At 43.4% G+C, this 13075-nt stretch overlaps 1 protein-coding gene across 2 annotated transcripts in view; it reads left to right on the top strand.

Annotated features, from left to right (window-relative positions):
- Positions 1 to 8316, top strand: part of SATB2 (SATB homeobox 2) — a 133376-nt gene extending 125060 nt beyond the window's left edge. For both annotated transcript variants that reach the window (XM_054070568.1, XM_054070567.1), the window contains exon 11: positions 5205 to 8316. In XM_054070568.1, coding sequence (XP_053926543.1) covers positions 5205 to 5660 — 456 coding nt within the window. In that variant the 3' untranslated portion in view covers positions 5661 to 8316. The remainder of the gene's footprint in view (positions 1 to 5204) is intronic.
- Positions 8317 to 13075: the final 4759 nt, after the last annotated feature.

A 13075-nucleotide genomic window follows, 5' to 3' on the forward strand; every position in this document is an offset into this window, starting at 1 on the left:
TAATGTGTGCACCTTCTCTCTGGTTTTCATTTTGTGCTCCTTAAGCGGGCTCAGAACTTGCTCTCTTTGGTATAAAAGTCCTTGATGTGATGCAGTGTTATGGCTGACTAAGAGAGCAGTGTAAATGTGAAGGAAAGCTGAAAGGTGAGACCCCCTTCCCACCAAAGAGAACTGAATCATAGAATCATTTAGGTTGGAAAGACCCTTGAGATCATCGAGTAAAACCTAACACTGCCAAGTCCACCACTAAACCACGTCCCTAAGTGCCACATCTATATGTCTTTTAAATACCTTCAGGGATAGTGACTCAACCACTTCCCTGAGCAGCCTGTTCCAGCGCTTGACAACTTGTTGGTGAAGTAATTTTTCCTAATATCCAATCTAAAACTCCCCTGGCAAAGAGAAGGCAAGTCCATTCAACTTTGCTACTTGGGAGTCTGGGTTACAAGAAGTGGTACTGGCCAGCACATGCTACACGAGATACCTGTTGGTGCTCTTGAGATCATCCAGTCCAAACTCCCAAAGATGGTGACTGTTCAATAAGGGCAGTACTTGTTGCAAATGCACAGTCTTGTTTTCCAAGAATGTAAAATTTGTGGTGTTTCTCATAGTAAGGGGCACCTCATCAGTCATCTCAGCAAAGCCCATGGGAAGGGAGCTCACATGACTAATCCAGTCTGCAAAGGGAAGAGAGGAACCACACTAGGAAACAAAAGAGCGTGAGGTTTCCAGGTAGAAATGCAGTTCTTCTTTCTAATCTGCTGCAGAGGCTGTTTAGGCAATGAAAGGTGGCATTTCATGGAGTGAGTGTTGACAGCCAGTGTGCTTCACTGAAGTTGGTGCCTGAGTGCATGTGTGTACCCCGTTCAGGCTTGAGTCGCTTTGCTCCCCTGAGCAACTCACCATTTTCATGTCTCATTTTAGCTAGAAAGTGGGTGGAAATGGAAATAAACATTAGTGGGATAGTGAATCCAGCCAAAATTAAATACAGTGCAGACAGGCTGCAGTTGTATGATGTTCATCACTTAGTTTGGATTTGCTCACCTCTCTCTTCTCTGGGAACATGACTGTCCCAGTCTGTCGAAGTCAGGTTTCTCCTGTGGGAGCATCCCGAGACGTAGGGAGCAGATACATGTAAAACAGTCTAGTGATCCACCCCCCCCCCCCCCAGTAATTCTTGGCTTTGTATTTTAGAAAGACCACAAACCCTTAGCTTATTACAAGTAATCCTGATCACTCCCGTAATGATACACTACATTATATGCTCTCCTAAACTTAATCATTCAATATCTCACTTCCTTCCCTGTAGGCATGTACTATTATATTTTACACATGGTTTCCAGCTGGTTTTCATTGTGGCCTTCAAATCATATTTCAGTACAGTGCGATTTAAGACCAGTCACTTTATCTTTTAAAGTCAACTTCCATTGTATTTGTTTTCTTGCAAGTTTTCTGCCAGGGCTGGTTTATTTGTTTGAAAAAAATGAGTTTGTCTATGAGGTTAAAGTCTACCTGAATGAACTTCATAAAGCAGCATTTTCCAAAGCTGCTCTGTTCTTAAATGTTGAGAAGGCAGCCATGCCTGTAGCGCTTAAAAATTAAATCTCTTGAAGGGGTGGAAAAAATAAGTCCTGTGGGCATGGAAGGAAATCTATATCTTCACATTTGATTTGAAAGTAGATGGGGAGTCAGGGAGGAGGGAGGGTGAGGAAAAGAAGTCAGCTCCAGATGGTGGTCACTGTGGAGGAGGAGACGGCTGCCCCGCCTGTGGCTGGGGAGTGATAGGGAAGGGCATGGAGGAAGGAGAAGAGAGTGGGCAAGCAGACACAGTGCACCTGGAACATGCTCCCTTCCAAGCCCAGTGCCAGCTTTCCTGGAGAAAGGAAAGCTGAGCATGGCTTTTGTTTTTATCCCTTCTCTCTGAAGCCCACCCGACACATTGTGTTCCATGGATCAGACCATAGTCTGAGGTTTTATCTGTACTGAGAAATGCACTGCAGCCTGTACTGTTTCCTTCTTGGCAGTACAAAAGCAGAGCAGCATTGCCTCAAAATCTGAAGTGTTAAGGCAGGATGTTCACAGTAGTGCATGAAGCCAGTGGAAATTTTACCTGTAACAATGACCCCAAAATTTTTTAATGCAATAGCCCATATTATTGGAAGGTAATACAAAATTGATCAGAGCCTAAATCTGAAGGAAATTCTTAGCATTTATCCATCTCTCTGTATATGGGTCGTGTTGTGTCACTGAGATCCTTTGTTAATGCTATGGGAAATCAGGGCAAGCCCCAGAAATTAGTGAAATCATGAGATTTATCTGTTATGAGAGTAGCATTAGGGTTTTGTGTTGTTTAGGAAAACAGTAAGTCAAATTAAATATAACTTTTTTTCTAATATTGTGTACTGCTCACACCTGGGTTATGCATTTTCTCTTGTGGAGAGGATGGAGAGGTCACTCCAGAAAAGGAAGGGTTAAGTAAAATTATTCTTTCCCTACGGCTCGCAGCCCTCTCTTTGGTTGATTGCTTTATAGATGCTGTAGGCATCTCTTCATCTCCTTCAAATTAAGCATTTTACTGCTGCTGATCCTGTATTGTTGGGTTTTTTCATCATTATATTTGATTGGAAGTCTTGTAACATTTTTCAGACTGGATCATTTCTCATGCTATTTGTCAACTGAAAAGGGGGGGGGGGGGGAAACCAATTCCAGCTCCAACAAGAATGAACTATGTAATTCGCACTCTTTCTGGATGCGTTTCTATCTCTGTCAGCTGCTACTTGAATTCAGCTTCTGATTAGCAATGCTACTCGAGGCTTTTCATATGACGCTGTCTGTAAATTCCCTGGCAGTTTATTTGTGGTGCTAAATCCTTTTCTTTTTGGCTGCTTTTGGCCTTCTAGTGTCAGGGGACAGGACCAGAGGGCACAATGGGGGAGATAATGTACATGGGGGCTGTGTGACAAATTTATGGGGCCGGGTCCTTAGTAAGCGTCAGTGATCCTGGCTTTGCCACTTTCAGTGCTCCCTGCCTGTGCAGGTATGGATCCGGCCCTCGTCTGTAACCCCTCTGTTTGGAAATGTCAGTCCTTCTCTTTGAAAACGATCCATGGACAAAAAAGAAACCCTCAAAGAGCAGCTGAGCGATTCCGTTCATTGGAACATTATGCACTTTTATTACAAGAGATGTAATAAAACATAAAACAGTATATCTGTCATTTCCATCTGAGTTTCTCCTTTCCCTCGGCTCCCTGGTTAGCTCCATTTCTGTGACACCCTCAGTATTTATGTGCTTGGGAGGAAAATTAATCTCTTGGCACTGAAACATGTTTGCAGTGCTTCTGCCCACCAGCGGCTCTTGCCAGGAGCGTGGCAAGCCCTGCCTCTCACCAGTGGGGACCCCTGCTTGTAGCTGAAAGCGTGGGGCTGCGTGAACGTGCTTTCCATCACTGTCACAAGCATCACTCTGCGGTGGCAGTGGCAGCAGTGAATTGCACAGTTGCCTGTCTGCACACACAGGCCCTCATGCACGTGCACTGCTCGTTGAGGTGCTGGGGGATCAGGGCCAGGTCCTGCCTCTGTGTGTGGTACTAAGCACTAGCCGGAGGGGGAGCTGAGTGCCTCCTGCTGCTGTCAGGTGCAGCAGAAGCCTGTGCCCATGCTGCAGGTTGTTCCCACAGCATCTCCTCTAGGGTCGGCTCCTCAGCCACACGTGCGTGGTGGGCAGCGGCTGGGGACTTCCACGTGCTTATCAAAACCTGTGACCGGAGGTCACTGATATGAATTCCTGTGACAGCAGCATTTGATGAAGGAGGTGAATTAGAAGCTCTTTGGCACAGCTCCTTTTTATTTGTTTGCATGTATTGCCAGGCTGATATTCCACGGTGGACTTCCCTCTTGCAGTAATAACTTGAATGGCAAAGCCTTTTACTGGGGGTTCGGTACACGTGTAAAATTTCGTGCAAGTTCTCAGCACATTTCCATTCTTTCTCCTTATTTTTTTTCCTTTTAGAGAGCTTTAGTGCAGGGTTGATATTCTGTATGTTATAGTTCACAGCAAAGATGTTTTCTTCAGGTGAAAAGCCAGAATTCCCTTTTATTTGTGGAAGGATATTTATCCATATTGATTTTGTTAGCTCTGTAGTGTTGAGTTCTAATAATTATTTCTCTGCATCTGAAGAAACCTCTGGGCAAATGCAGCTCCCAATCCTATAGGGGATTTTTGCCAGTGCTCTCTCCTGTATAGGTTTGGTTTTAAAGAAAGCGTGTGGAGCTCCTCTGTATACCTAACAATTCAGAGAAGGTATTTTTTCCTGTGGAATAACGGCTGCACAGAGCCCTTTCTTAGTAATTTTAAGTGGCTGTTAGAAAGATTAAGAGCTACATATGCTTTCTTTAAACTTGCTGAACAGGAGATACTGCTGGTGAAAGTCTGTTACAAGACTGAAAAGCGCGTTTGCCCAGAGGCTTTCTCAGAGTGGAGGGCTATAATTATTTGAACTTAGAACTCTTCGAATGGTGAAATTAATACAGATGTAATACCAGAAATCTGTTCAAGAGATATATTAAAGCCAGCTCTGTGAAGTAACTGAGCTGACTACGATATCGATTTCATAGAAAGGAAATCTTAAAGAATCTGTGCACTTTTATTATTACTTTTTTCCCACAAAGCAGATGGGATGGATTTTAATGCCAAGTCATTATTTATGATACAGTAGCACCTGACAATCCCACATGTGACTAGGCCTTTCTGGCACTTGGCATCTCACGGAAACGGCCAGAGTCTCTAGCCTAAAAAAAAATGAAAGGAAATAAGGATAAGGAGAAAGAGGAGCAAAGCGGGAGAGTGGCTTGTCTGAGACAGCACAACTGGCCAGTCATCGTGACCACGAGACTGTATTACCTTTTACTTACTTTTAATTCTGCCTATTTTATCTTTATTTTTATTACTTACATTTTGTATTTCATATTTATTTTGTGGTTTGGTGTTTGTATTCTTTGCCTTTTATATTGCTTTCTCCTTTCAGTCTGTAGTTTCTCTGGCAGTTGTCTTATAGGCAAGGAAAGTAGTGGAAAATTAATACTAATTCGTACTTTTCTTCACCAAAAAGAAGTAGATTCCGTTTAAAGACCTGTACAAGTGCCCTGGTCTCAAGCACCAAGGGGATCAGCGTGTACATAAAGTATATGTCTGTTTGATGTCGTAGGTGCTGCACAGACAGCAGTCCCAGCCTGCAAAGGAGAATTCCCCACCTAGAGAAGAGGCTCCTCCTCCACCTGCTGAGGACAGTTGTGCCAAAAAGCCGAGATCCCGTACCAAGATCTCCTTGGAAGCCCTAGGTATCCTTCAAAGCTTTATCCACGATGTGGGTCTCTACCCTGATCAGGAAGCCATCCACACCCTCTCTGCTCAGCTGGATCTCCCCAAACATACCATCATCAAATTCTTCCAAAACCAGCGTTACCACGTAAAGCATCATGGGAAGCTAAAAGAGCATTTGGGAACGGTGGTTGACGTGGCAGAATACAAGGATGAGGAGCTGCTGACGGAGTCAGAGGAGAATGACAGCGAGGAAGGCTCTGAGGAAATGTACAAAGTGGAGCCTGAGGAGGAGAACCCCGACAAAAGCAAGGCGGCTCCAGTGGACGTTGACCAGAGATAATGTGAGATAGGAACGCAGAAAGCAATACATTGTTCCAAGGATTTTATGGTTTTATTTTTAATTTTTTTTCTCTTTTTACTTTTTGCTTATTTGTTTCCGTTGCGCATGACCCATGTGCAAATCGAATGAATTCAGCATTGCCCGATCAGACATCGCCTTGACACAGACACTCGAGTGTTACCCTTCTACATTTGACTGAAGTAATCATTGTAATCACATAGGATTATGCCTTCATTAATCTTGCACTTATGAAAGGGACATCTAGCAAGTAAATGGGAAGAAAAAGTCCTATGAAATCAATGAAGGAAAATTTACAACTTTGTTTGTATATATATATATTTACATAAAATATATATATATTAAAATTGCATGGGACGGAACTTTGCAACCTGAAAGTATAGACTGTGAAATGAGTTCTTTAAAGATGAGACTTGTTTATGTATTAAAACCACTTCACAATGAGTTGCTTTGGCTTTTTGATAAACTGCCGCCTGCTCTCAGGGTGTGGTGACTATTTTTGAATTCCTATTTATTTTCTATGTTTATCCCTGATTTTTTTTTATTATTATTATTATTATATGGCTTCTTATCTGGCAACTTGATGGGTAATTTTTGAGGTATGTATTTAAAGACGTTAATCAACACTGCCAAAAAAAAGAGGAAAAAGAGAGAAAATGGAAAAACAAATCAGGGCACCTTAGAAAGAAATCTAGTAAGTTAAAGTACTTTAAACACAATGCACACTTAAAAGGATACAGCATGTTCCACTCTCCAGACAGTCCTTTCCGTAGTGAACAGATGAATTTTCATGGGATTCAGAATGACTAAAAGTGAAATTCAGTGCATAGAAGACTTGTCCATTAACGAGGTCTTTATAGAAAGAGAAGAAAAAGTTGTGTTGAGATTTGATGTATGGAATTCATACTATGAACCACATTTTACTGTGGATTTTATTTACCTGTTCTCTGTTTCAGACCTTAAAATTTATAAGCTTCCTTCTTGTTGTTGCTTTTTGTTTATACTGAGGTGAAACACACACACACACAAGTGTAAAGTTACATTGGTACACAAAATGCCACGATCCCAACAATCCTGCCCAGGTAAGTGCTGACAGACTGAGAGTTTGCATTGCTGACTTCTTGTCCACTTTTCTTGCCAGCCTCCCTTGTGTTTCTGTTTTAGCTGGGCTTCTTCCATGCCACGCGTGTTGTGCCAGTGAAAGGAAGTGTTTTCAGCTGCAGGTCCCCCAGGCTGCAGCCCATACACCACGCGTGGTGTCTGCAGCGCGGGTGCTTTTCTGCCTCCCTGCTGCGGGGGGCTGCAGGCACGCAAGGCCCTTCGCAGCCCCCACCCCCTTGTTGAAGGGTTTCGCAGTGACCCGGCTAGCAGCCACGGTACACAAAGCAGAGCAAATACTGACTGACTCTTCAATGACATGAGCGCTAAGGCTGCAATCTGCTGTAGCGTCCACCCATTCTGAGGCGGCGTGTTGGAAGAGACACCAAGTAGCATTTACTTTTCACTTCTGTGCCATGATTTCAGAGACAAGACCTCACCTTTGCTACTCTTGCAGCTGGATTGATTTCAGATGCCCGTTCAAACTGCGACAGTAACCATACCAGCAGGGCTTCTGGGTTTTTTCTTCCTTTTTTCACACGGGCTTTTCATGTAACCTTGACAAAGACCTCATGCAATATCACTTTGGAAGTTACTTTCTCTTTACTACACCAGGCAATGTAATATAGCTGTTAATACTATTTATATATTTGAAAGGTTTAAAAGGTAGGAGTTAAAAATGAAAAACAAACCTCTATGTGTAGATATGTATTCAGAACAGACAATATACAGGGAGAAGACGTTGCAATACAAGCTAATTCTAGCTGCTCAGTAACCTCTGGAGTTTTTAAAGGAATTTTTCAATAGAAATGTTTGAAACATAAGAGTATCTCTGCTTAAGTTTCATATACCTTTGCAAAATGATGGTGGGTTGCTTACTTAATGCCCTTTTGCTCTTCATCCTTGGTTTCTGTAGTTCGCTGCAGCTTTAATCAGAATTTCAGTGGTTGCTGCTTTATGTTTCTCTCAGAGCTACTCTTCCAAAACTGTCTTCTTGTCCTGTAGCTGAAATCACTCCATGCATTTGAAAGGAAACTGAATTTTGCCAGGCTACGTAAGGTTGCTCATCTGATGATGGTATCAACATTTGGTATCTTTTACACTTCAACCAAAAATTTTATTAGGTATTTTTTCAATGCTGAGTCTTGCCTTTTTATTTTTAATTTCACTGCCAATTTTGCAGTGGTTCTAAGTGAATCTGTGGGCATTTTAGCCTGTGGTCTTGCCAGAACTTTGCGAATTACAATGCATATATGTCTATTTATTCAATATCCATCATATAATATCTATTTGGAGAAAGAAACTTTTCTTGTAGTGCCTCTTAACAAAGCACAATTTTCCGCCTTTTTTGTGAAATAAAAAATAAAAAAAAAACAAATTGTGTTTTATTGCGGTATCAACAATGTGAATAAGGATTAACATATTGTAAATGTTCTTTTTTCCATGTAAATCAACTTTATCTTTGTTATCACTAAGTGATAATTAATTTTTAACTTATGTGCATTGTTAGGCTGTTAGAATTTTTTTGGTTGTTGAAATAAAACGCATTCAATAAATATGACTTAATTTGTCAAGTGATTTACTGGGCCTTCTTTCTTTTTTTATGCTGAGTCCAAGTTGAACAATATCTGCAAAATAGAGGTGGGAATATTTGCATAATGAAAAACGAGTTGATCAATGTTACTGGGATTTGAAAACCTGCGTGAGCCCCCTGAGGTCGGCAAAGCTGACAAAGCCGTATCGCCTGAGACTGATTTGTTCTGTTATTGGCTCTGTATGTACACGTATGTGCACACACAGAGTCTCTGGCGGGATCAAGAGGAGGGTGTGGGTGCCGTCAGCCCATCAGAGAACATACTCAAAACACACACATAAAGATCCACTTCCAGTCTGCTGTCTTCTTTTGCTGCTAGATATTTTCTGTTTATAATTAAAAAGCCACAAATGACTGCGTGTCAGGAAACTTTTGGAGCACACATGTCCGTGGTTAATGGACATAATAAAAAGCTTTATTATATTTATAGCAGGGCATCCTACTGAGTGTCTAGAGGAACGCCGGAAGGATTGATGTATCTGAGAAATGTGTGAAATGATTTTGGGGGAGAATACAGATAAATGGAAAAAATTATTCAAAATTCTTAAGCTAACAAAGTGGTGAGTGCCTGGATTCAGTCCTAGCAGACAGATCGTATATGGCACGTCAGATTTGAGTTGTCTAGGAACTGAGGTAAAGCGATTTTTAAAAGTTTTTTGTGTTTTGAGGGGGTTGGTTGGTTTGGGTTTTTTGTGGTAGTTCCAATGCAATAGTTCTCCTTTCGTGGCTAATTCTCATCCTGTATAAAAAAATATGCACTCCTTTGAGAAAAAAATAGAGGGGTGGGGGAAACAACTACATTTGGGGATAACCAGCCCCCTGCTTGACACCTAATCTGAGACCGAACAAAAAACAAGCAGGCTTCTGCCTGCTCAGGGAATGTCGGGGCACCTGGCAGCTGTGCACAGCAGCGTTGCGCTGAGTGGTACTTGCTGGGATGCAAAACTGTTCACCCTGCACCGACCTCTGAGGTGATGTGTCCTGGGCTCCCTGTGGCCCTTCCATGGGAGCAGTAAGTCACTTGGCACAGGACTATTTGCTAAACCGCCCCCACGCCACAGGAGCAGCCTGTTGGTATGAGGAAAGGGCTGGAGCCTGGCACCGGTGAGCTCCCTCTGCCCTGGCCTGCGGGCAGGGGCTGGATGCAGAAGGCCGGGGTTCTGCGGGTCCTCATGGCTGTGGCAGGTGCCATGGACAGGCCTTTGGAACTGTGTCCCCGCCCCAGGCAGATGCTGTGAAGATGCTGATGGTGTTGGATTGGGTGTCGCTTCCTGCCTGCCAGCAGAACAAGAAACAAAAGGAAAAGTGGCTCTCACTTCTCTGACAGACGATTTTATACACGCGCTCTGTGTGTGTGTGTGGCTAAATAATCTTTAGAGAAAGACATACTTGCACACATATATATTTTAATTGGGGGAAAAAACCTACAAACATATGGGTTATTCTTCCAAGCCATAAAAAAAAAAAAATCATTTAATAGCTGCTAAAGCAGAAATATTTTTACTAATGCTTCTACTTCTCTATACTGTACCTGCTGCTGCTCCTATTTGTTGTTCATGCTTTAATCATACACACATATGTATTTCCAATTTCAAACCTGAGGGAGTAAAAAATAAACATTTTAAGATTAGTTTTAAATGGTTTTAAGATTATGAACATACTGTCTGTTACCTAAAGTTCATTGTTGCTTAGATAAAAGTATCCACTCATTCTCTTCCCACTTACTTAGTAACCAATTATTTGCTCTAGATTAAATGGATTAGAATTCTTCATTGATGAAATTTTGTTTCTATCCTGAGTCCATTAAACAAGCAGGGATAAAAGCTAGATATATTTGACAGTGAGCAAATGGCATCTTAAAATCATAAACGAGTCATTACAAAAAATCTCCACTTACAATATGAAGTGCAGTGATTAATTAAAGATGCAGTCTTAACTTATTTATAGCCATTAAAAAAACATACTGGTTTTAACACAAAATAACACAAGCCAAGTCATCCAGGGGAGAGATGTTGGCAGCCTGAGACTTGGGGAGCAGGCAATGTGACAAAGCCAGCAATGTGACAAAGCCAACAGAGAACAGCAAATGCCCTTGAAACCTTTGGAAAAGTTCATGGAAGCGAGGATGAAAAGAGGTGGCTCTGGCGCCCCTGCCAAGATCCCTTTCTTTTCGCTCACATACAGAAGGTTCAAGAATGTGAAAGCCCCATCCCACTGCCATGGCAGGAAACCTGTGTGCTCACTCCTTGGCTGTGGTGCAGACAGCAGGGAGTTGCCAACCGGAGAGCGTGCTGTGGGCGAGTCAGCCCTACCTCAGTCAAAAAGATAATATTGGTGAGAGAGAGACGGCGGCAGCAGTTCATGCATAGATTCCTGCAGGCTGCCCCTGCCATCCAGAACTTCTGGTTGCTAGTGGCCAAATGCTGGTCTTGCTCTAGTGATGTGTGCGGTTGCCCGGAACCAGGGAATAAAAGGGCAGGGGAAGGAAGGAGAGGCTCCCATGGTGGGCAGGTGAGCTGTGGCTGCTGTCCCCTGGCTGGTTTGGCTGTGTGAAAGGCTGCCCAGCTGCTGAGCAGCTCTCCTCTGCCAGGAGTCCAACACCCAGATCAGGCACACGGCACCCACTGGCTTCATCTGTGAGGCAGCATGTGCTCAAGGCAAGAGTCATCCCCTCTGTCCTGTGTTAGTGCTTCAGGAGCTACAGCCAGTTCCTCCTAAGATTAGTGGTGTAATATACCCTTCAGAAGAGGTCTGGTCTTGATTTGAAGACCTCAAGAGCTGGAAAATCTGCTGTTGCCCTCAGTAGTTTGTTTGAATGGCGGTTTCTCTCCCTGCTAAATCTGTAACGTACTCTAAGGGGAATTTGTTGGCTTTCTCTTCCTGGTTTTGTTTTCTGTTAGGCTTTTCTCTTCTGGGTGAAACTCCCAGGTACTGAAGGATACTTTTTCCCCCTCTAAAGTAGCTGTTCTCATCAGATGAATTTTCTTTGAGCCCTTAGCATTGAAGTGAAGCTGGTTGTGACTACTTCAAAGAAAAATCTGCTTTAGCTACTGACAGTTTCTCCTTGCACTCCTTTTGAGAGTGCAAGGCAATGCTAGGAAGAGAAGTTTTTAATGAAATAGCGTTTGCTACACGTGAACCTTGAATGTTCACAGATGCTACCTATCACTGTTTAAGTTACATAGTTTTACTCTGCATATATGCTACATAATTGTAGCTTTTAATCTCGTTTTATTAACCATGAGAAATGATATACCTTGGCATGAGATGAAGATCTCCAACGAAATGTTCTCGAGGAGAAACTTTATTTTTAATACCAATCGTAATCAACAGCCTAGTTTGCAAGAACAGAAGTGCAGCTAGTGTTTACTAGCAATTTCTTACCAGATGAGGTACAGGAGAGGCACAGGGTGGGTTAAGCATTCCTCCCAAGTTGAAGAAAACCATAGGGCTGCTGTAAGAGCAGAGATTATGGGATCAACATGAACAGCAAGGTACCTGGGTCAACATGGACAGGGCTCCTGAGAGATGAGTCAGGTGCCTTCAGACAAAAATTGGAGCTCTACTGAAGCAAAGCAGATGGTTTTGCTCCACAAGTTATCTCAGAGATCCAGATGCAAGAAAGATATTGGCAAGAGAAGATCAAAGAAGATCATTTCTCCTTTGTCTCATGTAGGGTTTTCACATTTGAGCAAGAATAACAGAAGGGGCTTTTGTAGTTCTGGGGCAATGTTTGAAAGTGATTCATGCCCCTGGCACTGCCAGGTCCTGGTGTGCATTCTTCTTCTAAGAGTTTGCCTGGTTGAGACCCAGGTCAGCTCCTTTGCTGGCAAGAGCTGTGGTGAAGTGAACAATAGCCAGTGAGAAGGAGCTGGTGAGACCAAAGATGAGTGTACGCTGCAGAGGACAACGTGATGTAGTAGTGCAGCCTTGCTTCCGCTACAGCACCAGACTAAATGTGCCACTGGCCAGCATCGCCTTTCTGAGTGACTCTGGTCGCAATGTTCAGCCTGAGGCTTTCTGAGGGACTGGCTTCCTTCAGGATGGAAAGTATGAGAAAGAGGGTCATCAGTCAAGGATGCACAAGCCAGCATGATGCTGAGAACAACAGACCTGCTCTGTCCCTGCTATGGGACGTTCACTCCTGGGCTGAAATTATTGAGCAGCCTTGGCGTGAGTGGTAGTGAGAGTAGCAACAACCACCACAATGTTTCTAAACCTTTTCCTTTTAGAAATAAACTGGAAACGTCACCTCTCCATGTCCCAGATCTGATCAGGTCAGCCGGAGCACATGCCCTTGGCTTCAAGAGGAGAGGGACCAGCTCCTTCTTGCTTTAACAGAGTGTTCCTTGCTCACACAGTCTTGGTCCATTTCTGCCATGTGCTGTACTCATCATAGACTCAGCTATTTATGATCAAAGATGACCAGAAGAAGTGTTTGGCATGTGTTGCTCCTCAGGGGAGGACAAGACACAGCAGATTGATCTCATGGACAGGAAGGGAACTCTTGCAAGGAAAGTGAAATACGACATGACCAGCTGAGTGTCACTGCACCAAGCCACCTCAGCCCTGTCCCATCATGGGCACCCGTGGCTGGCTGGTACCGAAATGACAGGTGAGCCTTTCGTTCCCAGGGTTTCCCTGCCCAGTGAGGTGCTGCAAGCCCTGGCCCTGAGCCGTGCTGTTTCACCCCTGGCACCACAGG

This window comes from Cuculus canorus, chromosome 6 (genome assembly GCF_017976375.1).
Source record: "Cuculus canorus isolate bCucCan1 chromosome 6, bCucCan1.pri, whole genome shotgun sequence".
Lineage (NCBI taxonomy): Eukaryota > Metazoa > Chordata > Aves > Cuculiformes > Cuculidae > Cuculus > Cuculus canorus.